General features: G+C 37.6%; 1 protein-coding gene across 1 annotated transcript in view; it reads right to left on the bottom strand.

Moving 5' to 3' along the window:
* The window catches only part of Pkhd1 (PKHD1 ciliary IPT domain containing fibrocystin/polyductin), a 462,210-nt gene that overhangs the window by 116,822 nt on the left and 318,768 nt on the right, over window positions 1–26,620 (bottom strand). Inside the window, exons 54-58 of the mRNA XM_059282214.1 lie at window positions 23,001–23,114; window positions 20,361–20,448; window positions 10,073–10,227; window positions 8,108–8,260; window positions 989–1,864 (exon numbers count right to left, since the gene is read on the bottom strand). Coding sequence (XP_059138197.1) covers window positions 989–1,864; window positions 8,108–8,260; window positions 10,073–10,227; window positions 20,361–20,448; window positions 23,001–23,114 — 1,386 coding nt within the window. The remainder of the gene's footprint in view (window positions 1–988; window positions 1,865–8,107; window positions 8,261–10,072; window positions 10,228–20,360; window positions 20,449–23,000; window positions 23,115–26,620) is intronic.

Below are 26,620 nucleotides of genomic sequence, written 5' to 3'. Positions count from 1 at the left end.
GATTAGTCACTAAATATTCTTTTCATAATGTATATTACCGGAGCCAATTTAATCTAACCAGAATAACCCCAGGAAGTATACATGATTCTTAATTACAAAATATCTGGGACATTTACATACATGGACATTCTATGTAAAAAAAAAAAAAAAAAAAGAAAGAAAGAAAGAAAAGACAGCAATTCCAAGCTAGAAAGTTGGTGGTTAGAGCACTGACTATTCTTCCAAAGGACACAGGTTCGATTCCTAGCAGCCACACGTGGAGGCTCATAATCTTCTTTAACACCGGTTCTGGGAATCTAACACCCTCTTCTAGCCTCTGTGGGTACTTCATGTATATGCTGCACAGATATGTGTGTGTGTGTGTATATATATATATATATATATATATATATATATATATATATATACAGATATATATGTATATATACAGGCAAGCACTCATACACATAAAATAATTTTAAAAATACCTTAAAAGACAATAATTCAAATATATTACAGTCTTAGGAAAAGTTAAACTAAAACCATGATGAAAGGTTATCGATTTTATGTAACACTCAAATAGATGGATAATAAGTACAAAATTATCAAAACTATCTGGTACAAGATGCACTGCCCAAGTTTTCAAATGCTGACTTTAAACCTAGCCATCTTTACAGCACCAAACTCTAAAGCAAACCCCGCTGACGGACAGTTTCTGTGTCTAAGTTACTTTAAAGTATAATAGGAAAAGCAACTTCTATCCCTGAGTTACCTTTGTGTTAAATAGTTACAGTGAGATCTCTCCAGCAAGTAGAAAGCAGTAATTTCTGTAAGGAACCACTTGCTGTCTTGAATGCATAGTCATGATTCCTCAACATTAGGATGTCAGCTAGACAAGCAAGCACCAGGCCACACTGCACCTTCTTGCCCTATGATGTTGGAATGTTCCTGAAAGTTGTGTGCTTGGGTGTGTGAAGCCACATTTTTAGGATAAACTCCAGAATCCTACCTTGAAGCTTCATAATTCCTGAAACTGGATGGCCACTTCTCACTTTATGCCATGGCTCCTGTGGCCATTGATTTGGTTCTGAGGTGAAAATTGGCCACAGAATACCAATCCGGCCTCCTCTGGGATTGGAAGGTGCTCTATCTGTTGATGTCCAGTTGGCTGACTGAGGTGTCTTTCTATCTTGAATGCAGTCAAAAGAGGAGCTAGTGGCCACAATGATTGAATTCCTAAGCACAATCTGCACAGCTCTGATGGAGCCCGGTGGAGCCGAAGATGCATACCCAACTACCAAAAGACCAATAGTATTGTCTACCAGAGTGATATTCTGCAGGTCCACACTATTCTCCGTCTGCACCATGGCACCATAGTCAAAGTTCTTAAAAGCCAGGAATCCAGAGATACCGGTACAGTTGTTGGATTCATGTTTCTTGTAGAGGTGAAGGCCATGAAGACTTGAGTGGACCACATTGTCAGACCAAAGCACTTCAGAAGAGCACCTATGGCCACATACGTGAAAGCCAAGTCTTTCTGACCCTGCCACCACATTGCCACGAAGAATGATATCCTTTGCATAGTCCACTTTGATTCCTGCCACCCAAGGAGATGACCTTGCTGACTGCATCGTCAGGACAACAAGGTTATTAGTGAGAGAATAGTTCTGACCCTCCAGATCAATGCCATGGCCACTTGTGCTGAACACTACATTGTCATTTAAAATCATCCCATGACTGGCAGATGCACAGATGCCCATGCCGCAGCTTTGATGTATAGTAGAGGATATTACCCAGGATCCAGCTGACACACCAGTGAATTCAATGGATGAATACATTGGCGACCCCAAGTTCTGAATTTCTACATTTAGAAGTTGAAGAATACCTACAAAGAAAATGTACATATTCAGGTCAGGTCCTTTCTTGTTTCCCACAAATACCTTTTCTGTATTTTAATCTTAGCCACACTATATTTCCCACTTTATTTTTTATAACCATGAGATTTCCTACATCTTTGATGAAAACTAACAATTATGCAATCTCACTGAAGACACCACGCTATTTTGAATGTTGTCATTTTATTGTGTATTATTTTGCTATAAAGATGCTTGAACCTACAGCCCGAAGCCTCCTAGGCCAGTATTCTACCACTGGCTATACATCTAGCATAGATTTTATTTTTGGCATAGTCTTATTAAATTGTCCAGTCAGGCCTATAACTTGTGATCTTTCTGCCTCAGCTTCCTGAGTAGCTTAGGTCATAGGCCTGAGCAACCACATCCAGCTTATTTTGTTTTTTGGAGACAGAGTTTGACTATGAAACCCAGGATGGGCTGAAATGTACTATATAGCCCAAGGTGGCTTCAACTTGACAACCCTCTTGTCTCTCTCCCAAGTGCTAGTATTACAAATGGATACATGTCTAGCTGTACTGCCTTAAAAATAAATAGTTAAAATGATACAAAATACAGAGTTGGTTTTAAATTTGAGAATTAATAACAGTGTATACACTCTTGTAAAAATACATACTATATGATTATAGGTTATTAATTAATAATGAAATAAAATAACCATAACATCTAAGTCCCATATAACACAGTTCATGTGCCAAGCTTTTCTGCAACACACACACACACACACACACACACACACACACACACACACACACATACACACACACACACCACAATTTTAGGAAATGAAATGGTTGACAAACTAAGATTTTAACCTGGACATATGATTAAGTACTGTGAAGCTCATTGCAAGTACACACACAGCAAGAGTGAAAGATTCAACACTATGTATGAAGCAATGTCACACTGAGTCAGGTAACCAGGCAATAGCTGTATGCCAGTAACTAGTCACATATCCTTTGCTAGGAAGGTTACGACTTGACAACTTGGTCCCTCCTTTCTCTCTTTTTTCCTTCTTTCCTCCCTCCCTCCATTCTTTCTTTCTCTTTTTGTTTATTAATTGTTGTTGCTGGAATTTAAGACATTTTGTTTTGTTTTTTGAGGCAATACCCATAGTAAACCATGAAGTTACTTCTTTGATAAACCTAGAGGAAGCTAGTTGTGTGAAATTTCAATGTTACTATGTTTTACTTAAAGCTCAAAGACCAGCCTAATACCTTCAATTCTCCACTGCCTTTTCAGAGATAGTAAACTCAAACCCTCACAAATCAGTTGCTGTGAAGAAGTCAATCCTTGTAAGAAAGAGAAAATGAAAAACTATTTGTCTCTCCTAGATAAAACTGGATAAAACAACTCCAATAATTAATCCTCTTGGTTGGCAATAATTGAGAAGTTCTGGTAGATGGTATAGAAATAGTGTTAAACATTGTTGTACAAGACTTACCTATGAGCCAAACTGTCATCATCTTGAAGAGTTCTGCTGGTTTCACTAACAAAAGATCATCACCACTAGGTCTGTTGACTATTGGCCTCCTATCACAGAAAGAGGGAACTGGAGGGGAGTCGTAGGACCCTTACCTGAGTATCCAGCCACCCCTCTGCTGTGGGATGTTCTGTATGGCAAATGTGTTGCTGATTGGTCAATAAATAAAACACTGATTGGCCAGTGGCTAGGCAGGAAGTGTAGGCGGGACAAGGAGGAGAATAAAGCTGGGAAGTGGAAGGCTGAGTCAGGGAGACACTGCCAGCCACCGTGATGACAAACAGCATGTGAAGATGCCAGTAAGCCACGAGCCATGTGGCAAGGTATAGATTAATGGAAATGGATTAATTTAAGCTGTAAGAACAGTTAGCAAGAAGCCTGCCACTGTCATACAGTTTGCAACCAATATAAGTCTCTGTGTTTACTTGGTTGGGTCTGAGGGGCTGTGAGGCTGGCAGGTGAGAGAGATTTGTCCTGACTGTGGGCCAGGCAGGAAAACTCTAGCTACACCCCTCCTAACAAGTTATATGCGATTTTTGCCTAATTGCATATGGTCCTTGGGAAGGAGCTGGAGGACACTGGGGGAGAGGGGTGACAGAAGGTATTCTGTCTATACAGACATGGAAAACCATCATCCTTACTGGCCACCAATACTCCCGCCCATATCCCTTGCCCATTTTTCTATAAGTAAGCCTAATAAACTCAAGTTTTCCAGAGTGAACTTTGATGTAGTTACATCTTGGTCAATTACTGAGACAATAGAAGGAGAGGGTAGATGTTGTTTACATCTCCCCAAGGAAGGGATTTTAGCAAGAAATATTAAAATGCTAGTTGTCTTTTGATATTCTTTGCCAATAACACACAGCTGAAGGTATGTTGTACCTGCCCTGTTCATAGAACTTCGAAATGAACAACACCAAATGAAAATAAGCTCACATGTAAACAGCCTATTTCCTATTATACATGATTGTTTTAGGATCTCATTAACATATCCTGTGAGCAAAATGTAAAGATCTTATTTCTATGTGGTTGCAATTCACAGCTTCACACTGTTCAACATCATTTCACTTGCGTGTACATTGAAGCAATTAATGAAAATCAATAAATAGTAAATTCCTACAATATCTTGAGCACTTAAATAAAGAATTCAGATTCAATTTTTGCTAGTAAGTGCTTTCCAACCTTTCCTTCTGAATTATAATCTTAAAGCTTTCAAGCTAGATGTCATTGGGGAAAAAAAGCATTGCCGTGCCTAATAACCAGTAGAGACAGCCCTAACTTGTTTTCATCCTTATAACCATTCTGTAGCATCCATGATATATACCTGCACATCCCACTTCATCTACACTCTCATGCAGGTTAGTTTTCTTTTAATTATTTCTTTTATTTTTACATTATAATATAGTTACATTATTTCCCCTTCCCTTTCTTCCCTCTAACCCTCCCTAGCTACCCCTCCTTTCTCTCTTTCAAATTCCTATGCAATCTTTTTTTTCCTAAATATAACCTTCTCAGTCTGTATATTGTTACTCATATGTACATTCCCAGGGCTGACCATTGGCCTTGGACAACCAGTTAGTATGCTCTTCCCTGGGGAAGGTTATTTCTCCAGCTTTTAGAATTTCTTGGTTGCCTGTAGTTCTTTGTGTAGGGCTGAGGCCCCAAGGTCCTCACTTTGGCATGTTTATTGCTGCCATCCTTGTTAAGCTCAAGTTTAGGCAGTCTCACAGTCAACTCTCTGATCCACTAGTTATCACAATCTTTCCTCCACCCCTATTCTGCAATGGCATAGGTTAATTTTAAAAGCAAGGATTCTTAATGTAGTATGAGAACATGGATTTTATTCTGGACAGAAAGGGGTCATTAAAAGAAAAAAAAATCCACTTTGGAAAAACCAGAACAGTTCCAGCCCACAGAAACATTTAATGTGGGTTCTCTTTCCTTTACTGGGAGGTTATTTTAAAAGTCATAGGTTAGCAACTACAGAGGCTTAGGATTATGTCACACTTGATGCTGACTCAGGCTTTGAGCTCAACTGTAAGACTTGGTCTTCTGTCCTATTCCAGTGACCTGGTTTTCATTAGCTGGGTCTCTATGATGCTCTCCCCTTACGATTTCCCAACTTTACAATCATTTCTACAAGATGACAGTCCAGCTTTTGTCCACGTCTTCTAGAGCAAGCTTGTCCAACTTCAGCCTCATGTTACCTTGAGCTAGACATTCCTTTCTTGTATGTTGCTGTCCTGTGCATTTGGTAACTATTCACTAATTACCAGAAAATCCACCCAATAAATGCCACCAGATATTGACAATTTTCACCCTAGTGGGAAAACTCACCTTTAGCAAGAACATAGAGAGACAGAGCTTATGGAAAGTATTTTTTCTATTCACTAGAAATTGTAAACTTCTGATTTAAGATCTGAATATACCAAAATAATGAATGGGTGATTCCATGAATCATCCTATGCTGATTATAATAGGTTAGAACACTTTTTCCAGGTCTTCTCTGAGCATTTATTGTATGCAAGTGCAGGGTGACTTTCTTGTCTTTAAAAGTATAGGTAAGATAATATTGTATTAAATCTTTGATAATATCTTAAATATATACAATATTTATGAAATACATTGTGTGTTTTGAACCCAATAAGTCAAACTATTACTACTCATATACTTTTAGGTGAGGGGCCATACACTGGAATGTATTCAACCTACCAGGCATGCCACTAAAGAACAGAGACTCTCTCTTCCCAAGAAGCCATCATTTGTCAATGGCTGCTAGGCCAGGAAGAAAAGGCTCACACTGGAACAGTGACTGACTTGATCTTGTGTAGGTCTTCTATAGGCAACCACAGCTGCTGGGAGTTATTGAGTGTAGTAGTCTTGTCATGCCTTAAAGACAGTTTTGGTCTTGCCTTCCCCAACCTCCGACCCTTACAGTCTTTCCACTCCTTTCTCTGCAATGGTCCCTGAGCAATAGGGTGATTGGGGTTTGTGGTGGTTTGAAAGAAAATGACCCCCAGAGAGAGCGGCACTAATAGGAGATATGGCCTTTTTGGCATAGGTGCGGTCTTGTTGGAGGAAGTGTGTTACTGTGAAGACAGGTTTTAAGGTCTCATGTATTCTCAAGCCACACCTAGTGAGACAGTTCACTTCTTGTTGCTTGAAAGATGTAGAACTCTCAGCTACTTCCGCAGCACCATGTCTGCCTGCATGCCACCATGTCCCACCATGATGATAACTGACTGAAACTCTGAACTATAAGAAAGTCACCACAATAAAATGTTTTCCTTTTTAAGAGTTGCTGTGGTCACGGTGTCTCTTCACAGCAATAGAACCCCTAAAACGGGGTGATATTGATGTACCACTTTTTGCCGGGCAGTGGTGGTGCACGCCTTTAATCCCAGCACTCAGGAGGCAGAGCCAGGCGGATCTCTGTGAGTTTGAGGGCCAGCCTGGGCTACCAAGTGAGTTCCAGGAAAGGCGCAAAGCTACACAGAGAAACCCTGTCTCGAAAAAACAAAAAATTAAAAATAAAAATAAAGATGTACCACTTTTTGCTGAACACTTCCCAGACATTTACCATACACAGTTGAGTGTTTCTATGTTAATTATTCACCTCACAGAGAAACTTCTATAATTAGGATTAAGAGGTGTGCAAATGAATAATAGACATCTATACCTTCCATCTTAGAGTAAAAGTGATGCCCTCTACATAAAGTGAGGAAATTTCCAACTATATGAGAACTTCCTTCTGTCTCCTGGCCTTTACATTGTGTCCATCACTTGTGTTGCAGCCTCATTTTATCTTGTAGAATGAAAAAATCTCATAGCAAAAAATTAAATAATTTTAAGCTTAAAAGAATCATTTTTAGATTTATCCAGACATTTTCTAATAACAAATATTTTCAAAAGAAAAAACAAACAAACCAACATCCTTTAAGGAGTAGTAGAAGAAAAACTAGTATTTTTAGGTAAAAGAAAATAGAATTAATCAGTGGTTGATGTGTGTTTCAAGAGCTATTAAAGGAAATTTCTAAGAATCAAAGAAAATAATTTTATAAATTAACTTAGAACCTTGGATAGACATACAGTGGCTTTCAAAGATGGAGCTATTCTGACAACATTTCCCAAACTATTTGGTAAGGAAGAGCTTTGTAAGACTATAGGCAGAATATACATTTAATAAATAAGGTCATCAAACAATTTTGCAAGATCCTAAAAGAGCTGAAGCATACATTTCAAAAAAAAGATTCCACTGGTCTTTTAAAAAGACTGAATTGATTTTAAACCACTTTAAAATATGGGAAATATTTGTATTTAAATTACAGCCACTAATTGGTAGCATGACTCATGTCTAACATTAGATGTTGCATACTACTGGGAAAACATAAGAGAAAATTAGGAAAGTGATAAAATTCAAATAGTTAGAGTCATGTATCATTTTCAAAGCAGAGAAAAATTCAGATGTGCTGAAGGTATTTTCTTTGAGGTTAAAAGGTGCATATGCACTGATCTCCAGTACATTATTTAACTTCACACTACTAATTTAGCAAAGATTGGGGCTGAAAACTCATAGCTTCCTGGAGCACAAAGAAGCCACCTAATTGGAACATTTTGCATCAAAAGTGAAAACTCTCACAGCTGAAGTTTCTGAGTGTCCCAGGTGAGCGGTTCAGAATTACTTAGTAGCTGAACAGTAATGCTTAATAAATGAAAATTTCATTTCACTTACCAGAAAACTCTTCTCTGCTAGACTTCCTGAAGGACCCCACAAGGAGTCTCCCTTTACATGATGAGTCAGACTGAATTTTAATGTTCCTAGTCAACAGTCCAACCTCAGCAGCCAAAGGAATGTGTTGACCATCCTCCATGATGTGTGCACTTCCTAGAAAAACAGGAGTCAGAGAAAAACAACTTTCAACTGGCTGTCATGGAAATCGCCACCTGGGGACCCCACAGTACCATACAAATGAAAGTTTCTATTCCTATTAGAAGTCCTTCCAACCTGAAAGCCAGGCTTTCCTTGGGCACACTCCACAGATGTCAGCTGAGAAATGAAAAACCTGTTTACTTGTTCCTCTTTGGGATCAAAGAGAATGTGCAAGCAATAATTCATTTCTTCTCAATAACTCTGAGTACTAGGACAGGCCAATTAGTAGGGTCCCCAACCTCCTTCCTTTCATTCATCAGCGTGAGGTTCTGGCATTTGACTGCACATTGTTTATATACCTCCATCATCCATCATAGAAGTAAAGAATCTCAGGTCAGATGAGGCAGTGGTAGAGAGTAAACATCAATGTTAGACAGAGAAGGGAATAGAAGGGGATGATGCTTAGCACAGTAATCCCCTCTCCTGATGGACTTCTGCCTTCTACAGCCTGGACCATCTACCAAAGCAGGGGTAAGGAGAAGCCTTGTTTCCCTGACATTTCGAGATGGCTCTAGCTGGCCAGGGTTAATGAAGATAAATATCTCTTTTCTGTGCTATGCTTTTTAAACAGAAAAATCAAGTTGGACATAGTACTAACTAATCGGAAGCCGAGGCAGGAGAATGACCAGAGCCCAGAAATTCAAGACCAGCCAAAGTCACATAGAAAAATCCATCTCAGCAACAATAGAAAGCAGAGGAGGAGTTATTATCCCTGAAACTCTAACTGAGAAATGACTTTAGACAGTCTGTGGGAATGTTTATGCTCCCCTCTCACATATCATATGAAAGAACAATCTCTGACCCACTTATTTCACATGTTTTATTAGTTAGATCTCCTGAGTTAAACTTCTTTCCTACATGACACAGGAGGGTGGTTTTTCTTTGATGGGTATTATTTCTATACAGAACTTACCACCTCTTTTTACAAGAAGGTATCAGAGTTTCTCTCTTTCTTTTGTTTTTGTTTTTCTTGGTAATCCTACTAGACAATATATAAAATATATTTTGTGTCAAGAAGCATACATTGCTATATAAAGTTATTATACTATCCATTGTATTCCAAGGGACTATAGGATTCAATGTGCCATGAAATGAACTAGATACTTAGTGCCAAAGAGTTTTTTTCTGGCTTAGGCAAAAACTATCTATTCATTTTTGGAAATTTTTCAACTCTCCTCTCAGACTTGCCATCATGAATCATAAAATGTTTGTTATAACTAAATATTATTTTGAAAGTAAATAATATGCCAAGACTGATGGTACACACCTTTAATCACAGCACTAGGGAGGCAGAGGCAGGTGGATCTCTTGAGCCTGAGGCCAGCCTGGTACACATAGCAAGTTCTAAGACAGCCAGGACTATATAATGATACCCTGTCTCAACATATAAATAAATAAAATAAAAATTTATAATAAGCCAGACATGAAGACATGGGGCATGTATGTCTACAATCTCAGCACTGAAGTACTAACATAAGAGAATGAGTTTGAGGTCCAAGCTTGGACTTCTTAGTCAGACCCTGTCTCAAACAAACAAAAATATTAAAAGGCAGAAAGGAAAGAAGGAAGAAGGGGGAGAAGAGAGGAGAGGAGAGGTGGGCAGGGGAAGAAAAATTGAAGAAAGTTTCTAAGGCAAGTGCAGGACAGCAATCAGGTAGCCTCCTTCCACTCTTAATGTCAAGCAAGTGCAATACACCTGGGCAGGCTGCCAAGTAGGTCCCTTTAGGGCCTATCCATTTCCTTTAACCAACAAAGCAAAGCAGTTACCAATGTGCCGATGTCTAAGACGTTCATAGATCCTGATGTGATGGCCCTTGACTTCCTTTATGGTGAGGACCTCTGCCTCATGAGGCTCATAAGAAGAAGAGCTGAGGATGACTTTGTCATGGGGCTGCCAATCCACTGCATCATCTACTATGATTCTGTAAACTCAGAAAGTGGGCATCAGATATACTAATAAAACAACAGAGATCATCAAGTAACCCAAAAGAAAGTAAAACCCACAAAAACAAGACTATCTCACCATGCAAACTCAAAGAGGGAGTAAAACAAAACATAAGAAAAAAGCTTTTGTTGAACATTGACTGTTGTACATGGAAGAAATACTGAGTTCATGAAGTCCTTGCTTTGATAGCATGAAGACCTTAATTCGGTTCCTAGAAACCATTTTTAAAACGTCAAATATGGTGGTTCATTCTTGTAATCCCAGTAACGTGGCAGAATTTAGTCATCATATCTTCATGTGCCTTGGCTAAGAGCCATTTCCCTTCTTGACTGCTAAATAACTTGAGTAATAAAGATATTCCCAAGGAGATCTCTTTTCATGTCTTCTGGAGATGTATTAGCATTTTTTGGGCAACATATACAGAAAGCCTATCAGACAGAAACAGCTATGAGTCTTTAGAATTCTAGTAGCATCTATGTAACCTTAGAAAGCTGTTTAGTTTTTCCAGCTTTGTGTCTTCAGTGATGAAGTCAAACGTTCCCATCTCACCCTGACATACAGATTGCATTACGGAGAATAGTGAGTGTGTATTGCCGCAGTGTGCTATTCCAAACCTTGTGTTTTTATCTCTCTGTGAATCAATGGGAGCTTTGTACATTTTCTTAGACTCACATTGAATTAATTTTCTCTTCAATCTGTCATTGCTGTGTACCTTTTTCTTTGTGAATATGACTGTTTTTCTTTCCATTCACTTTCCTTGCTTATTTCAACACTGCAAATTTATTCTGTGGCCTTTTACCTAGTACCAATTTAGATGTCACTTTAGTCAATGTCCCTAACTTAGCAAACAGTGACACCAATTCTGTATCACATACAAATGTTCATCTAGGCAAAAGGGGCTGGACAAGATATCAGTTGTGCCACATATATTGACAGTGCCACTAATAACTGACAGATATTATAGATCCTCATAAAGTCTCAGCTGTGCCCTTGGTTGGCTATGATGTCATAGAAGATTCGGTTGCAGAACAATCGAACAAATGCTATCTTAAAGGTAAAATGGGGGCCTGGACTTGTGGCTCAGTTTGGAGGAGAGAGTTTTCCTAGTGTGCATGAAGCCGTGGGTTTAATATCCAGTGCCCCATAAGCTTGGTTTGTTGGTGCACACCTATAATCCTAGCACTTAGGAGGCAGAGTCAGGATAATCTAAAGTTCAAAATCATTCTCAGCTACATAGAGAGTTTGATGCCAAGCTGGGCTACATAAGACTATGTCTCAAAATAAAAATAAAAGAAAGAGGGAGGTGAGGAAGGAAAAAAAGAAAGAAAAAGGGAGAGAGGGAGGGAGGGGAGAAGGCAGGGAGGGAGGGAGGCAGGGAGGGAGGGAGGCAGGGAGGGAGGGAAGAAAGGACAGAGGAAGAGAGAAGAGAAGGAAGGAAGGAAGGAAGGAAGGAAGGAAGGAAGGAAGGAAGGAAGGAAGGAAGGAAGGAAGGAAGGAAACTATAAAGTAGGGAACCAGCTTTGACACAAAAAGATTAAATAGTAACTCAAGGGTAGATAATCAAATGGAGCCAAAGATTAGGTTGGATGAATGGGATATTCCTGATCCAGTCCAGAGATATTTTAACTAAAGATCATCACCTTGCCATCACCAATAGGTTCTTCCCTGCCTGTTAATGAATAGTTAAAAAAACAGTATCTAAATATTCCAGTTACATCATTGCAACCCCTAAAATAATAACAAAGCTATGAAAGAAAAAATGAATGGAATACCATATAGTCATCTAAAAATACGTTGTTGGACTTAACTGAATTGCAGAGAATTTTCTTCCCAATGCGTTGATTTTTAAAAGAAATTATAAAGTAATATGCCTCATTTTAAAGCAAAAATAATACACATATAAAATGGAAGACAAAAAGAATATCTATTAAAATATTAACTTTATAGGTGCTATATTGTAGACGAATTTCTAAACAGTCGTATTAAATGAGAAACATGGAGTCAAATACAGGAGTAATAGCTGAAGAGATCAGAGAAATAACAAAGAACCACTGATTAACGTTAGCTTACCACCTCACCGTAGCTTCACAAGAGAGCTTCTTCCTGTCTAACCTGCACTTTTATTGCCTTCCTGTTCTGCCTTCTCATTGGCTCTAAGCCCAGCCCCATCACTTCCTCATCACTGTCTGTCTATATAGACCTCCAGGTCTCTATGGTTGGTACTGGGATTAAAGGCATGTGCCACCATGCTTGGCTGTGTCCTTGAACACACAGAGACTCTGCCTGCCACATAATCGGATTAAGGGCATGTGCTACCACCGCCTGACTTCTGTTTATGGCTCACTATGACCTCTGATCTCCAGGCAAACTTTATTTATTAACATACAAATAAAATCACATTTTAGCACAAATAAAATATCACCATACTGTATTAGTTTTTTTTTTTTTCCACTTAGGAATGTATTTTCTTACTTAACGGATAGCACGCTATACTAAAAAATATTTGAAAGAAAATAACAGCTTCGGATGTAGCATAGTAGCAGTGTCTACCAAGGTCTGGGGTTTTATTTTAATACCACAAATAAGGAAAAGGGAGAAGAGGATGAAGGAAGGAACAGAGGGAAGGAAAGAGACAAGATAAGGAGTGAGGCTCAGAAGAAGAGGGGTGAGAAAAACAACTGTTAGTACAAAGCCACAGGACAGGCAATTAGTAATAGAACAAAAGTATACAGTCATCTAATCATGATCTAGATTACTCAGATAACCTTCTAATTAGTATTTATATTTTTGAATTAAGTTCTTCAGATAATAGATGACCATAATATTTTACACAGTTTCTTATAACTGGTATATGCCTTCTCTCAAATGTAGCATATGATGACATTAGAGCAATGAAGAAAGATGAATAGACACCTTCACACATTTATCAAAATGCACAGAACACACAATGTCAAGTGAACCCAAAGGTAACATAGGGGAAAAGATAAGTCCTTCACAAACTGTCTTTCCTGAGCCCTCTACTCTGGCCAAATGGGTCTGCTTACTCTCCTGAAGCCCATTCATTCTCAAAGGTACCGACTCGTTTAGGTACTGTGCTTCGAGAAGTCTTCTCAAGGAAGACCCAACCCTTTATCACCAAACTTTCGACGTAATAAATTTTAAGCTTCAGACTGGTGTCCTGCCCTTATCTATTTGATAGTATTGGTTGCTGCTTCATGGAAACATGAACATTGTTTAATTTGTTAGTTCAAACATTATTTTATGGTAAAAATGAGTGAGATTAACCTCACTGTTTCTATTAACACTTCTTGAAATGTTACAGCCTCACAGAGATGTATTTCTCCTTTTTACTTAAGAAGCTTTACAATCCAGTCTGCCAAAAGAACAACATGCTGATATCAAAGAACCAGAGACTCCTACGTCTGCATCTGCACCATTAACAGTGGGCACCACAGAGAAGTCTGTGGTGACAGCATTGGACACCTAGTTCATACAGCTAGCTAAGAGTCAGTGTTCCTAGGATTTCAGCATCTGCTCTTTCACCTCCAGTTTTCCACCACTGTCGCCGACTTACAATCATCAAAAAAAACATAATTTAATGACTATGGGAATAAGAAGTCTTAGCTGCACTCTAGGCTTTTATATAACACTAATGAGAGTCATGTTGTAGAGAAGAGTGCAAACTTTACTGTTTTCTGAGAAAAATATTCTTAAAACAATCCACCAATCAACTGGTGTCGAGTGAGAACCATGTGAAAAAAATAAAATTTAAAATATAACAGTGGAAGGCTCCTGAAAGATAATGTTTTTTCTAAAAGAAAATATCAGCACCATTTCCTTTATTTTGACATTAATATTTGACCCTGTTTGGGGAAAATATAATGCTTGTCTATTATCCATAGGACATTGATCAGGTTATAAAGAACAAATTTTATAAATGTCCTTTAACAGTTTTTGCAACTATCAATAAAACATTCATATGCATACACCTATAATTTTAGTGAATCAATCTAGATATTAATGGAGAATTATAATTAGAATGAAAATAGCTGTGTTTGACCAATCTCAAAGTATACAACATTAGTTCCCTCAAGAAATTGGAGTAGTCCCAGACTTTGAAACTTTACAAATGCTAATACTTGCTTTGCTAATTCCAATATTAACACTTTTCATCAATGCCACTAAAATGTAATGGTAATTTTTAGATGTATTTGGGTGTTGGGTTCTGAAGAAACTCCACTCCATAATGAAGTGTAAATGCTGTAGGCAATAATCACAACTCCAATAGACTATTTACCTATCAGGCCTCCTTTCTCCCTCATCCAGGAAACTCTTTCACCTTCTGAAACACTATTCTTCCCTCTACCATATGACTTTAGTTGTTCTCTTGAGGGCCTCACTATAGGCTTGTGTAAATCTCTCCCCTAGACTGGGAATGAACATAAGGGGAGAGTAATACCCTCTTGGATTGTGAAGCTAGATAAAGCTCAGTGGCTCTGAGATCAGGCATAGTCTACCGCAGTGGGGGAAACTGTTCCTCAGTAGAAAGATGAGGTCAAAATAGAGAAGGACAAAATGTATAGCGAAGGGAGAAGCTGGCGTGGCCCCAATCCAAAATGAATCAAGGAGTGTTCCTAACTCCTCTAACAGAAGCTGGACTGCCTATCAGTGTTCCTGTCTTGGGGCTGACTTTATGCCAGAAACTGAACTAAAAAAAAAAAATCACATTCATTAATTCATTTAATTTGTATAATTATTTTATTAGCTAGGCACTATTACTCTCATAATTACAGAAAAAGAAACTATGACTCAAGAGCGTAATTTACCAAAGTTATACATTTAGTAAGTCATAAGCCAATCTCACTGTTCAAGCCTTCTCACTGCAGAGTTCTTTTTCCTCCTTATTCCTAAAGTGAAGTCTTTGACATCCATGGAAGAATTGTCCACTTGAGGTCAGAACATAGTGCTTCATCAGATCTGAAGAGCTCTTTTTAGAAGAAACTGTACATAGGATCACTAATTGCTAGTAAGTGGGAAAAGAGCCACTGACTCTATGTTCTGATGCATAAATACAATTATGGTAATAATACATTTTGAATAATATGTTAAAAAACTGATTAAAATTTAACTTGAGGCAGAAATGCTGATATACTAGAAAATATACAGTTAAGCTGACATGTTCTAATTTGTAGAAAAGACACAAGCGGATATGAATTAGATGCCTGTGCTGTGCTTTTCTTAGATGCTACAGATTATACCAAATACTATTTCCTCTCTCCAGAACCTATATACATGAACAGAATTCATGAAGTTTAAATAACTTACCCTCATCATGCATTAAGAGCCACACCAATATTTTGTGGCTATACATGATGTTATCATCAGGGAATATCAAGCCGAAAGTATATAGAAACATTAATATTTATACAACTTGTTATATCTTAAATTATTTCAAGAATTTTTACAAAGAAAGAATAGCCATATGCTTTGTGATTCCCTAAAATTTTAAACCATAAAATCATGCTACAGTAGTTTTGCAGATGAAGGAATTGTATGCTAAATTAAGAGATAACGGTTGAATCTCCAAAGATAAATAGGATGGTATGTAATGATATACAGACCAACTAAAACCCTTATTTGATTGCCTAAGATTGGAGTACCAAATGTGCCATAGAAAGCCTCTTGTGCACTGCTTAGAGGAGAGGAAACAGAGATATCTCAAACACATGATGTCTCAAAAGCACATCACTAATGTGATACAGGAACCAACAGAGCAGATATTATCAGTGGCGGTGTTCAAATTAAAGGTCTACGTCCTGAGGACAGGGCCAAGTAATAAACGGTTATTTGTGATTTCCTTGTAGATAACAGACTGTACCCACAAACCATTCGGAACAATTCAAGCCTGTTAAGTCAGCTGTCATAAAAAAGATTCAAGATAATAAGTGACACAAGGATAGGAAGGGAGAGGGGGCCGTTGTGCACGGCTGGTAGAAACTTAAATTAGTGTAGCTATTATAGAAAACAGGATGGAGGGGCTAGATATATGGCTCTGCCTTTAAGAACAGAATCCAGACCCCAGTTCATATGCAGGTGTCTTATGCACACCTGTGGCCTCCAGCTCCAAGGGAGGTTGAGACAGGAGTATTGCTGGGACTTCATGGCTTCTACAGCCTCCAGGGCACTGACTCAAAGGAACAGGTGGAAAGTGACAGAGGAGGACCTTTAACATCCACTTCTGGCCCCTATGCTCAAACATAAATAGGTATGTGCACTTGTACATATGCATATACCTACATATAAAATATATAATGCTATATATGATATATATATGTGAAAAAGGATGGTGGAATCTTAGAAATTAAAACAATTAACTGTGTTAGAAATCCTACCATGGAGTACCTAGGAAAAGAATTTGAAATCAGTGTGTCAAAGAACATTTCACCTTCATGTTCATTAACTATACTATCTACACCAGGCACTACAGAGAAACTATCAGGTGTCTGTCCACTAAGAAAAGGAAAAAAGAAATGTGGTACATGTGCACAATGGAACATGATCCAGCCTTCAAATGGAAGGAGAGTCTGCCATTTGAACAGCATAGATGAACATTATGTTAAGTGCAGTAAGTAGAACAGCGAGAAACACACTGACTGATCTCATTTATGTATTAAATCTAAAGTGTTGATCTAAGAGGAGGAGACAACATTTAGGAGACTCACATAGGTCATGCTGATTGTGGATAACATCTTATTTGAAAGCTGCTGAGAATACAGACTTCACTTGTTGCTCAACACAAAATAAAGAAATAAATAGGCATGTAAAGTGCTGTATGTGCTAATTTACTGTTTAGTCATTCCATGACATACAGGTTTCAAAACAGAATTCCAAACATGCTAAACATTCATAGTTTCACTTGTCAATTAAAAACAATTAAACATTTGAAAAACAAGATAATAAGACAGAGGTGATAAAGCCTTATATAGTTTTTTTTCTTTTAAAAGGACAAGAAATGATTAACTAGAAAACAAACAAAAGAATGCAAAAGGTTCTCCACAGACCTGCCCTTCTCTCTGCTTTCCAGGGCTCAGTGATACCTTTCCCACAGAGTAGCTTAGGGGCAAGGGTTGGCATGCTCTTAGACATCTCCGCTCATCAACTATTGAGTCCATCAGCATATAGTGTTGCTTCTGTCTCCAACATCTCTCTCTCTCTCTCTCTCTCTCTCTCTCTCTCTCTCTCTCTCTCTCTCTCTTTCTCTCTCTCTCTCTCTCCCTCCCTCCCTCCCTCCCTCCCTCCCTCCCTCCCTCCCTCCCTCTCCCTCTCTACCTAATCTAAGCCACTATAAGTCATTTCCAGAAAAACTGCAACGTCACCATCCTGTCTTAAGTCTTAAGGGTCTTTTCCATCTTCTCTGGCAACAGCAACCATTTTCTTATAAGTGTAAGTTAGATAAAGTGTGGGTCAGACCTAATGCTTGCCTGTTTAAAACTCCATGGATGGGTAGAATGACATACCAATACCTTAAGATTCACTGGCAGAGTCAGAGAACACATGCAAGCGACTGCCCAAGTCTACACAGGCAGCACATGTACTGTGTAGCATAGTGGTGTAAGGATAAACTCATTTGTCTTTGTATAGCCTGTTTTTAGTTATTCTAAATGCAAAAGGTCCATTTTGTTCATTGGTTTCCACAAAAGTTTCAACTGTAACAAAGTAAAGCAAGAAGTAACATCAATGTAAACTTACAAATGGCATAGAACAAAGACAAAGTAAGTTTTCTTCAAGGCATCTCACTGAGCTTACTTTGGCTGGGCAAGCAAGAAAGAAAAATAAGTTCAATAAATGAATGAGAGGTATTTTCATGGAGGGTTTCCCACTAATAGTATTTAGTAAATCAAGCATGTACAAACAAATTTTATGAGTCAAGTTATCTTTTTTTTTTTTTTTTTTTGGTTTTTCGAGACAGGGTTTCTCTGTGTAGCTTTGCACCTTTTCCTGGAACTCACTTGGTAGCCCAGGCTGGCCTCGAACTCACAGAGATCTGCCTGACTCTGCCTCCTGAGTGCTGGGATTAAAGGCGTGCACCACCACCGCCCGGTGAATCAAGTTATCTTAATAAATTTACGGAAAAAAAGGATATCCATATATTGTATGTTTTCCTAGAAATATATGAACAAGTGTCTATGCACCCCAGACAACGACCAGGAGTCTACCCATATCTAGCAATGACATTACTGTGGTTACTTTCAGGACTGTAGGTAGGAAAATAAGGTCAAGAGCAGAGGTGACTCCATGGGGGCTGGCTCACTGAAAAGCCTTCCCAGCATGGGGTGACAGCTAAGGAAAGCACTCTAAAGTTACTGGAGTTTCTTGGGGAAACCAGGTAGCTTCAGCTAAGGTCCTCTTCTCTCCCAAAAATTCCTTCCTCTTAAGAAACCCTGCAAATGGCTTGTGACTCTTGCAAGTCTCAGAAGTAGCCTGAGATCCATGAACTTTCTGAATAATGGTGTAGGACAGTTCTCACTCTGCAGATAGCTTAGAACTCACTACATAATCTAGGCTGGCCTTGAATTCAAGATGATCTTGCCTTATGCTTACCAGAATGACAGGTGTAAGCTTCCCTGCCTGGGAAACTTCCTGAATCATATGAACCTTCCTCCTCCCTCCAGGAGGGGATGTTTCAATTAGGAGAAAACAGCTATACAACACATAAAACCAGCACACTATGATAATTATACTTTTTTCATACAATTTCATTAGAACAATCCTCTTTGAGACTGATTCAAGGAAATGCTATTTTTAATATTTCTAATTACTAGAAAAAAACAGGAAATAGTCACAGAACTTCTCGCTTTATAAATGAATGCTTTTTAACTTTTGTGACTCCAGTTAAATAAAATGGTGATAATAACTTCTTTCATATATTTTTGCTGAGAGATTTAAATGAGAATATATAATAGAAATGATCATATAGAATGAATACACATTTTTAATATGTATGATTTGGGTTTTTTGTTTCTTTTTGTTAGTTAATTAGTTTGTTTGTTTGTTTAGTTGGTTGGTTGTTTTTTCAAAACAGAGTTTCTCTGTGTAGCCTTGACTGTCCTGGAACTCACTATGCAGACCAGACTGGTCTCGAACTCACAGAGATCTGCCTACATCTGGCTCGTGAGTGCTGGGATTAAAGACATGCACCACTATCACCCAATATATATGTGAAATATATTTATATACCTATAAATAAATGTAAGTACATATGATATATATCACATATATTATATATATATAAACATATACACATATGTATACATATATATGATATGGTCATTTCTCTTTCTCCTGGAGTCAGAGCATCCATGTTCTACTCTTGCACTGTGCTCTTTGGATTTTAGATTCTAACAAGGCCCCTTTATTTAAGGGCCCCTGTTTTTCTTTATTAACTCAATTTTCTTCCTGTACCATCAGGATTATATAATGTTACAATCACTATTCTTAATATCCATTTATACATATTAAATACGACTCTTCTGAGTTTTTAATGTGTATTCCAGTTAGAGTTGCTGTTATCATTCCTATTGGAGATGGCCTGGCTTCTTATTAATAAGAATAGTTTCCTATAGGAGCTTTCCACTTTCTGGTCTTAACTTCTAGAATCACATCTTCTGTTATTTCCATCTATTTATCTAGTCTTTCAAGTCCTAGTAGATCTCTGTCAGTCTGTTCTTCATATGATCTGTTCAGTTTCATGATAACGGTGGGTCCATTTATCATCATCATAAGCTTCGTCTCACCCTTATCTCTGTCAGTGTCTCTATGGTGCCTTATCAATCCTCACTATTGTATTTTTCCATTCATACTCCTTGTCTTATCTCCAAGAACCCACAGTTCTATACATTATTGACAAAAAGCATGCATTATCTCAAACTACTTTTACTATACAGTTTTCTTCTCCTACATTTTGTATGCTTTGTCTTTTTAATAGGTTACATTTTTTTCTACTCCCCCTGCCTTGAATGATGTTGCTTAATGTTTCCGATCACAGTAAAACATCACAAATAACCAAGTGAAACAATAACAACAAATAAATGTCTCTGATTCTTTCCTTACCTCTCATTTCCTGGTGCAATATCAGCTCCAAGGTGTACCCAGGATTTCTTAGGATAAGCACTGTGAAGGTAAAGTTTCCCATAAACTCCTGAAAAATTAAAAAATCAACAAATCACTAAGAAAATACTTCCATCTTAATTAAGGATAGGTAAGTGAAATATGGTTTAAAGGTTTTTACACAAAATATGTAACATATAATCCATATCTAATCATGTACATATTATCTAAAAAAGAATATTTCTATTATAACAGGTCAAACATAACCCAAAGACCTACAAAGAAATTAAAGCTACAGCACATAATAGCAATCTAAAAGTGGAGAAATACCATCTAATGGTGAACCAGTTCAATTTAAAGAGGTATGTCCTTCTGCCATTCAGGTGACTTCAGAATTCTATTGATCTGATGGAAGTCAACCAGTTTTGGTATTTTATGATATACCCTAGATTGTCCAAGTGGCAAGGCTCTTTCTGTTTCCTGAAAAGGGGACCTCAGTGCTATTAGTTTTATTTTCAGTGCTCAGACCTAACATTTTGTCTTACTATAGATGATCAAGGAAAACATTCTGTTTTATTTTGGACTCACAAGTTATTGTCTTATCAGGGAAATTGAGTCTGCATATATCCCTTCAGGCTTTTGAGGATTTCCTCAAATGTACTTCATTGCCATTTTCAACTATATTAAGTATAATTTCTCATAATCTAGTGTTTCAAAAATGTGACCATGCATTCCAGTAGTAGAAAAAAAGTAATCATGTATCTCCATATGAGTATTTATTCCACTTAGACAATATATAGATGAATAATATATGTCTATAAACCTGTGCATTTGACTTGATGTTTTAATGTTTTCACCCTGCACTCAAATGTGTCATGTGAATAGCCCTATACAAATGGAAACATTTTGTTGCAAGCTACTAACTTAACAACCTAAACACTCATAATATTTTGAAAAGAATAAATAAATAAAAGAAGTAAACACCATTAAGATATCAACAATGTGTCTTGGATTTTCATCCAGTGTGGACCAAAACAATAAAACCATAATTACTGAGACCTTAATTAAATGCTCCTGCCAATGTCTGTAATTTCTTCTATACTCTAATTCAGAAAGATATGTAAGAAAATAAAAATAAGATAAGGATTAGTATATTCAGAATGTATCTTACTTTCAGAACATGCCCTAGAATCAATCCTTCATAATATGGTTTCGTGAATACATGTCATAAAATATCAAACCACAAAACTAAAATCATCTTTTATTCATCATAGGCTAAGTACCTAAGCAGACAGTATCCAGGGGTGGTTTAGAGAGATTTCCAACAACAATGTTTATTATAAAAAAAATTCACATCTTTAAAATCGAAATATCCAGAAAATTCAATTAACCGGAAAAGTAGATTTCTTGCTTGTTTACATCATCAAAGATTAACTGTAAAATGATACCACTTTTTATTTGTTTCAAGAAGTAATAAACTATTTAAAATGATTAAAACCTAACATTTGCTTATGATATCATAGAAGTTAAGTATGCTGTGAATTGGTTATTTCAACTACTATCAGGAAAAATTTTAAAGACATTAGTTGAAGCATATGCCTGGGTCCAGGATCAGCACACCTAGTAGTATGGACTCCTTTCTGAAAGTTTCAACTAGTGTGATTACTCCACAGAACAAATAAATCAAATCAAATGTTCCTAGTATAGTCCTTCTTGGTCAACTGTGAAAAGTTAAAGATTCTTCTACCTGTGCCATGGCAATGATAAAATAAACAAAATTCATAGGAAAAATAAAATTATAAAGCATTTCAACATATACAGCAATTGTTAGGCATTTTGGAAGTAAGTTAACAAGCCCCATGCTATCTAGATATTTATCTCATAATGTTCAGAAACCTCATGTATGTGCATATGTATATATATATATATATGTATGTATGTATATATATACACACACACACTTTGAAACATCCAACACAGCTGTTCATCTAAAAGAAAATCCAATGAAATCACTACTCTGGCTCATGACAGTAACATACACATCTAGGCTATATAACAACATAATACTCAAAAACATAGTAAATGATCCTGACCTGACTCATTTCAACTCTCCTCCTATAAGGAAGAGAAACAAATAAGTGAGGGGATCTAGTTTTGAAGTAAATGAATTTCCTTAAAGAAAGGGAAACTATTCCATGCTGAGAGGCTTCCCTTTTACAAAGTAAAGAATGCCTGCATAGTGCCACTGGGAAATACCATTATCCTGTAATACTCATTGATTTGGTAATTTTCATATGTGTTAGTACAAGATGTCCCAGTCTTCATGTCCCTAGTCCCTGTGTTTGTAGACCAGTTTAGGATTTGATACTACAATACTTTGGCAATATCACTGTCAACAGTGAATGTTCTTGTGGTCATCACACATATATAGTTTAGAAGTCATAGTTATGATATCTGTAAGTGGACATTGAACATCTGGCAAGTGAAAGAGTACATATAAACTGTCTAGAATTTATCAGCTGTCCAAGAAACAAAATTCCTTTGCTTCTCTGTCTCTTTCTTTCTGTCTTGTCTTTCTCACACACAAACACACAAACACATAGACACATTTTATTATTAGCATACATTATATTTAACTCTTACCAATTGTTCCTGGGTCAACACGAATTCCATCCAAATGGTCACAAAAGATTTCTTCTGAGGCTCTAAGGAGAATCAGAAGTCTTTGTTCTTTTTCTAAGGGATTTTTTAAAGTACCTGTCAAGAAAGCAAAGTATATTATCTGACATAACTAGAAATGCAAAGAAAGAATCCAGACTAAACGCTGTAATTTTGATTGTATGGGGAAGAGGCAAGGATCACATAAATGAAATGACAGACGAAAGCATGAAGTTCTGCAAGCCTCTCTGAAGAAGGCAGGGTGACCATTCATCATTTATCTTCTACCCCTCATCATCAACTCTGAGTACACTTTCCTGGCTCCTGTTAGCCAGTCTGATTTTGTGAAGTGCTCTGGGTTAGTGACATTTGGATGAGAGGGGTAGTAATAGCAATTGTCAGCTGGTCGTGTAAAGACTAGCCAAGTATTCCCCACATCTCTTTTCTATCATATAATTCCTCATATCCTCGAGTGCCTAAATAAAGAGACATTCAGAAAAACCTGGAGAAGAGCATGCAGGCTGGAGCCAGGTTCAACCCAGTGTACTAGGAAAACTCATTTTACAAACCACTGGGATAGGGGAGTTATGCAGTCAAAACCATTATTACAGCAAATCCCAGCTAATCCAGGGGCAGGGTGGTGTGAATTGCCATTTCCTTCACATGGTTTTAGCATGTAATGTTCATTACAAGCCTAAGAAGCATGATTCTCGTTTTGGTGTAAATATCCACATAGAAAGAGGCCTTGAAACTTCAAGTACAAATCTAAATCTATCCAACTAGCAGTATATGTAGCAGCCTTCAAACAATGATGGTTTATTAAACTAATAATAAATTGTTTCTCATAAGTTCTCCTTGCATCGTTGGGATACAGAAAGCATAAGGCTATGACACTCAGCAGATGGGAATTGCTTTTAACAGTCTCTTGAGGGAACAATCATGTTCTTTATAGTTTGATGAATGATCAGAGACTTGCTAACACAATATTAGTGAATATAGACCTAGGAAAGTTATGCTGTTCTTACAGAATTCATTGTTGAAGAAATAACCAGTATAAAAGTCCTCCTCAACCTATATATCCTATGGAAGCAGGTTCACCATAATCATCTACTACCAAATGAGACAGTCCAGTTTACCAGTTTCCTGAAAACAACAGAAAATGGGATGGCCAAATATGGTATGGAATAATTGGTAAAGTGAAAAATCACCTACTTGTCATTTTGGTTACTCTTCTCTCGGGCAGCATGAAACCATTCCACACTCCCACACCCACAACCCTGTTAGGACTTCCTGTGCACCTGCTGTAAGTTTGGAGGTTTCTCTACACGGATCTCCTCAGATCATCCTCTCCAGCCATTTACTGTTAGAAAGGTTAACAGCAAGACTCAGAGAGACAACTCAATCTGCACAGCACATGAGTCTGGAGTAAGCACTGGAACCCATGGCTGAGATGTTTCTGCTACAACACTAATGTAATCTCCAGTTCTGTATAGATGCCACAGTGCCATAGCTGAGCAATCAAGGTATCCTCTGGGCCCAAAGAAAGCAAGAGAGGAAGGAAGCAAAGGACTGGGTACTGTTAAGCAAATGTGCCTGATGTGACTCTTTTCCTGCTGCTTTAAGTCTGTCCAGTAAGCTGTTTTCCAACTGTGATTTCATTTATTTCACGGAGGGTAAAGTCTTACAGGGGGAAAAAAATGGCCTAGCACTAAACAGATACCAGAGAGGAAAAGTAGGACACTTCTTGCCCTAGAGAAATGTATGCAGAGTCCCACAAAAAGAGTTGCGCATTTCTCTAAAATCAGAGATTAAATCAATTATGCAACCCCAAAACGGCAGCACATGTGGAGCCTTCACAGAAAATCTGGGCAAAATTAGTCAGCCTGCCGTGATCTTTTAGAATCTGAAGCGACCAGGATTTGGAATCCTTTTGTTAACATGGGAAAGGGAAAGATGGAGGCTAGAACTACTTAGCAATCAGGCAGAGGCAAGAGAAGGAAATACGTACTATTCTAACATTAACACACAGTGCTTCCTGGATTGGTAAAAGCTGGTGAAAGTGAAGCATCCGGGGCTGCTGTACTCAATCGTATTCTCAGTCTCATGGAGATAAATGCTCTTTTCAACATAAGCTTTACCAGTAATAAGAGTAGCTGGTTCTGTGACAGGGTACCCCAGATGAGGCATCGGTGTCTTGGTTTACCTTTGCAAAGCTGCTTTGAAACCTGAAGTTTATATGTTGGGAGATAATTGTCATTGTGTTGCAAAGACATTGCTGATACTTTTACATACATGATTTCATTACATTCTCATAGGTCTTCAATGAAGACTGTAGAGATTCCCACAAGGAAACTGAGGCAGGAAGAGCTTATGTAACTAGTCAGAAATTACATAGCTTTTTTTTAGTGGCATTGGGCTTAAATTTAATAAATACCATTCTAAGACATATGGAAGACTAAGGGAGAAGTAAAGCATAGTTGTTATTACTTAGCATGATGGTGGGCAATGGAGGGGGAGAACAATTGATTCCAGATGTTAAAATCACCTGGGGAGATGGAAGAAAATAAGTTCTGGTATACCAAAGATAACCATTATTGATTTGGGGGATATGGTACAAATGGATTCCATGAATGTCCAAACCATAAGAAAAAGGAAATGGAGCTTTTATTACTTTATTAACTAAATCTCTATGATAGAATCAAATATAATCCTAGTTTACATTTAAGCTTCTACTATCAACCTGAATCCCCACACCTTGGAGTCAACAAATGCATTCAGGATTATTTTCTAATCTTTCAAATCTTTCTGTTCACAATCATTTTTGTTTTTTCCAATCCTTAAGTTTCCATCTACACCTGGCTCCACTCTTAACTAGTTTCTAAAATCTACTATGTTCTTTAATTGAAGTATATAAAACTGGCCATGCCTCTTGTTGTATATTAAGAAATTTGAACTAAACATTTAGCACTCCATATGGACAAAGATGAGTAAATCCTCAAAGTTCTTCAGAGGGTTATTTATAAATCATGGCAAATGTTTTTAAATGCTTCGAAACAGCAGACGAGGAGAAGCATTGTTTCTATTTCATGCTCATTCCCTTCTTTTCACCTTTGCTAAAGTGCTCCGCAGCTGAGCCACAGGAAGTCCTTACACATGTTCTTCCTCTCTCTGCCTGGAATACCACCACTACCCCTTCTCACAGCTAACTCTTCAGAGTCCATCTTTATCCATATCTTTCTTTATCAATTAAATCAGGGCTAAGCAACCCCACTTAGCTATAGCAACATACCATATTTTACCTTAAAACTTTCAAGACTGTAACATTAGTGCCTTTTGCCTGTTTTCTTTTCTTTGTGAGCTAAGAAACAGTGTTATCACAAGAAGTAATTTTCAAATGTTTCATAGAAGAATGGTGAACTAGTTAATTGAGACCAACTTCCTTGCAGAAAACCCCAATAAAGAGAAACCTTATGGTAATAAAAAAAAAATGTGAGTAAGTTAGAATGATCCTAAACATACATGTACCTAGCAGTATAGCTTCCAGTTGTAGAAAGCAGAAATCTAGGGAGCTAAAAGGAAAAATGGATAATAAGAGTGGTAAGGCA

This window comes from Peromyscus eremicus, chromosome 16_21 (assembly GCF_949786415.1).
Source record: "Peromyscus eremicus chromosome 16_21, PerEre_H2_v1, whole genome shotgun sequence".
Classification (NCBI taxonomy): Eukaryota; Metazoa; Chordata; class Mammalia; order Rodentia; family Cricetidae; genus Peromyscus; species Peromyscus eremicus.
The sequence above is the reverse complement of the archived record's forward strand: the minus strand, read 5'-3'. Positions and strand labels throughout refer to the sequence as shown.